This window comes from Merops nubicus, unplaced genomic scaffold (genome assembly GCF_000691845.1).
Source record: "Merops nubicus isolate BGI_N331 unplaced genomic scaffold, ASM69184v1 scaffold52175, whole genome shotgun sequence".
Taxonomy (NCBI): Eukaryota; Metazoa; Chordata; class Aves; order Coraciiformes; family Meropidae; genus Merops; species Merops nubicus.
The window spans coordinates 1-3589 of record NW_008611306.1 but is presented as its reverse complement, the minus strand read 5'-3'; the positions used below and the strand labels follow the sequence as shown (position 1 = coordinate 3589).

At 49.8% G+C, this 3589-nt stretch overlaps 1 protein-coding gene across 1 annotated transcript; it reads left to right on the top strand.

Moving 5' to 3' along the window:
• Nucleotides 1–276: 276 nt before the first annotated feature.
• On the top strand, nucleotides 277–3487 carry HSPA8 (heat shock 70kDa protein 8; the record flags this gene model as incomplete). The annotated part of the gene is made up of 7 exons (XM_008941160.1): nucleotides 277–483; nucleotides 1000–1205; nucleotides 1349–1444; nucleotides 1545–2100; nucleotides 2422–2624; nucleotides 2944–3142; nucleotides 3255–3487. Coding segments are annotated over exons 1-7 (1698 nt in total), but the record flags the coding sequence as incomplete, so codon positions are not given.
• Nucleotides 3488–3589: the final 102 nt, after the last annotated feature.

Genomic DNA, 3589 nt, shown 5'->3' with positions numbered 1-3589 from the left:
GGCTCGGCCCACACGGAGCGGGGACTACATTACCCGGCGCACAAAGATGGCCGCTTCCGGTCACGTGGCCCGGGTGGCGCGGTGCACGCTGGGAGGTGGAGTCCCAGGCCATGCGCAGCGCCACGTGGTGGGGACCCAGCCGCGGGGTATTCAAACGCAGTACCCGTGGGCGCCGGAGAGAGGCCCCTGGGAAGGCGGGGATAGCGAAGTGGAGGAACAGGGGAAGTCGAGGGGGATTTTTATTTCAATTTGGTTTTTTTATTTTTTACGCAGGCAAGATGTCGAAGGGACCAGCTGTCGGAATTGATCTTGGCACCACCTATTCCTGTGTTGGAGTATTCCAACATGGGAAGGTGGAAATCATTGCCAACGACCAGGGGAACCGCACCACGCCCAGCTACGTTGCCTTCACTGATACAGAGAGGTTGATCGGCGATGCTGCAAAGAACCAAGTAGCAATGAATCCCACTAACACAGTTTTCGGTAAGACTTGGAGGGTTACGTTTTTAGCATACAGAATTAACGTGATCGTAGCAGAGGTTGCACGGTTGGAAAACGTGCTGACTGATGGCAGGGTTAACACTCTTTTCAAAATTAGAGCTTCTATTTTATGCTCAGCCTGAGTAATAGATTTGTATTAGAAGTATAGAATTATATAACTAAGAAAGTGTCTTAAAGCTAAATGTTTTAGCTCGCTTTGTTGCAGATTGTTGTTGTCAGTTCGTGATATGTTGCTTTAAGCACCCAGTATAATTCATGAACTGCACTGAGGGTTGTAGTACAGCAGCTCTGGTGTTGTACTCCTGGCTGTGAGCTGGTTGAGCAGTGCATATCAAAGAGGTGGAGCCTGGCAGTGCCTGCAGCTGGTCTTTTGACAAGTCAGTGATAATTCTAGATTAAATGCAGCAGTCTAGTGGTTTTTACATACTTTTTTAGTAAGAACTTCACACTTTTTCTTGTGAATGAGCATATATAATATGGTCAACTCTTCTTTTCCAGATGCTAAACGCTTGATTGGGCGCAGATTTGACGACTCTGTGGTCCAGTCTGATATGAAGCACTGGCCTTTCACTGTGGTGAATGATGCTGGCAGACCAAAAGTCCAGGTGGAGTACAAAGGCGAGACAAAGAGCTTCTACCCAGAAGAAATTTCTTCCATGGTTTTAACTAAAATGAAGGAAATTGCAGAAGCTTACCTTGGGAAGGTGAGGTTTAGGACTTTCTACAACGTAGTCTGTAGTTTGACTTGTGTAGTTTATGTAGATACTTAATCTTTGGGGTTTTTTTGCAGACTGTTACCAATGCTGTTGTGACTGTACCAGCCTACTTCAACGATTCTCAGCGTCAGGCTACAAAAGATGCTGGAACTATTGCAGGGCTCAATGTCCTGCGAATCATCAACGAGCCAACAGCTGCTGCCATAGCCTATGGTCTGGACAAAAAGGTATGCTGTGGGGTGGCTGGTCTCTGCTATCCAGCCAGCACATCTGCTGGGCTAGCAGGAGGAAATGAATCACTTGATGGCAACTGCTGTTTTCTTCCAGGTCGGTGCTGAGAGGAACGTTCTTATCTTTGACCTGGGAGGTGGCACCTTCGACGTGTCGATCCTGACGATTGAAGATGGCATCTTTGAGGTGAAATCCACTGCAGGTGACACTCACCTGGGTGGAGAAGACTTTGATAACCGCATGGTGAACCACTTCATCGCCGAGTTCAAGCGCAAGCACAAGAAGGACATCAGTGAGAACAAGAGGGCCGTGCGGCGTCTGCGCACCGCCTGCGAGCGTGCCAAGCGCACCCTGTCCTCCAGCACCCAGGCCAGCATCGAGATCGACTCTCTGTACGAGGGCATCGACTTCTACACGTCCATCACCAGAGCTCGCTTCGAGGAGCTGAACGCAGACCTGTTCCGCGGCACCCTGGACCCTGTGGAGAAGGCCCTGAGGGATGCCAAGCTGGACAAGTCGCAGATCCACGACATTGTGCTTGTGGGCGGCTCTACTCGGATCCCAAAGATTCAGAAACTGCTGCAGGATTTCTTCAACGGCAAAGAGCTGAACAAGAGCATCAATCCTGATGAGGCTGTGGCTTACGGTGCAGGTAAGGACACAAGTGTACCTCCTACAAGCTAAAACTGCTGGTTGGTGTCCTTGACTTATTGGTACTACCTGAGCTGAAGGCTCAGAGCAGTACTGGCATAGGCCTTGGGTCTCCCACCAGGATCAGTAAAGCTTTTTAAAGCATTAAGAAGCTTAGCCTGACTTGCAATGATGAATCTGATTCCAAAGCCATTCGTAGTTTCCACCAGAAGTCTACTGATGATGGCCAAAAGTCTTCCTTGGATGTCTGAGCGAGCCATGACCTTAACTGTGGCGTGCTGCGTCTGTGGCAGGGCTCTTAATGGTTCTTCTCTTCCTGCAGCTGTTCAGGCCGCTATTCTGTCCGGAGACAAGTCTGAGAACGTGCAGGATCTGCTGCTGTTGGATGTCACTCCTCTGTCTCTTGGCATTGAGACTGCAGGAGGTGTGATGACAGTCCTGATCAAGCGGAACACCACCATCCCCACCAAGCAGACGCAGACCTTCACTACCTACTCAGACAACCAGCCTGGTGTGTTGATCCAGGTAGGCAAGATGCACTGGGGTGGACTCACAGGACATTTCACATAACCCTGAGGCCCTGTCAGCACTGCCAGTGGTTGATGGTCGGGTAAATCCTGGGCCAGAGGTGGTGTGTGCCTTGAATTAGCAATAAATGCCTGGTTGCTGTGATGAAAGTGATTCCAAAGCCATTCGTAGTTTCCACCAGAAGTCGAAAGACTGAGGATGGTCTAAGGGCCTTCCTTGGATGTCTGAGCGACCATGCCACCTCAGGATAGTTGCCCTTGCTGGTTTTCCATGTGTGGTCAAACTTAGAGCTTAATTTTCTGGTGCTTCTTCCCAGGTGTATGAAGGAGAACGTGCCATGACCAAGGACAACAACTTGCTGGGCAAGTTTGAGCTGACAGGTATTCCCCCTGCTCCCAGAGGTGTACCTCAGATTGAAGTAACCTTCGATATTGATGCCAATGGTATCCTGAATGTGTCTGCTGTGGATAAGAGCACTGGCAAGGAGAACAAGATCACCATCACAAATGACAAGGGTAAGGCTCATGTGTTTTGGAGGGTGGGAGGGTGCTCAGTACCATGAGGGAGTCCTCCAGGGAAAGGGAGCAGCTGGAGAACTGTCAGCTGACACACTGCTGTGCTCTGCAGGCCGGCTGAGCAAGGAGGACATTGAGCGGATGGTTCAGGAGGCAGAGAAATACAAGGCTGAAGATGAGAAGCAGCGTGACAAAGTGTCCTCCAAGAACTCCCTGGAGTCCTATGCGTTCAACATGAAAGCTACTGTTGAAGATGAGAAGCTCCAGGGCAAGATCTCGGATGAGGACAAGCAGAAAATCCTGGACAAATGCAATGAGATCATCAACTGGCTGGACAAGAATCAGGTATGTCATGTTCCTTGTTTGGTCAGTGGTTACTTCCTGAGCTACAAGGCAAGCTGAGAGAGAGGATGGAGAATACTGGTTGCTGTGATGAAAGTGATTCCA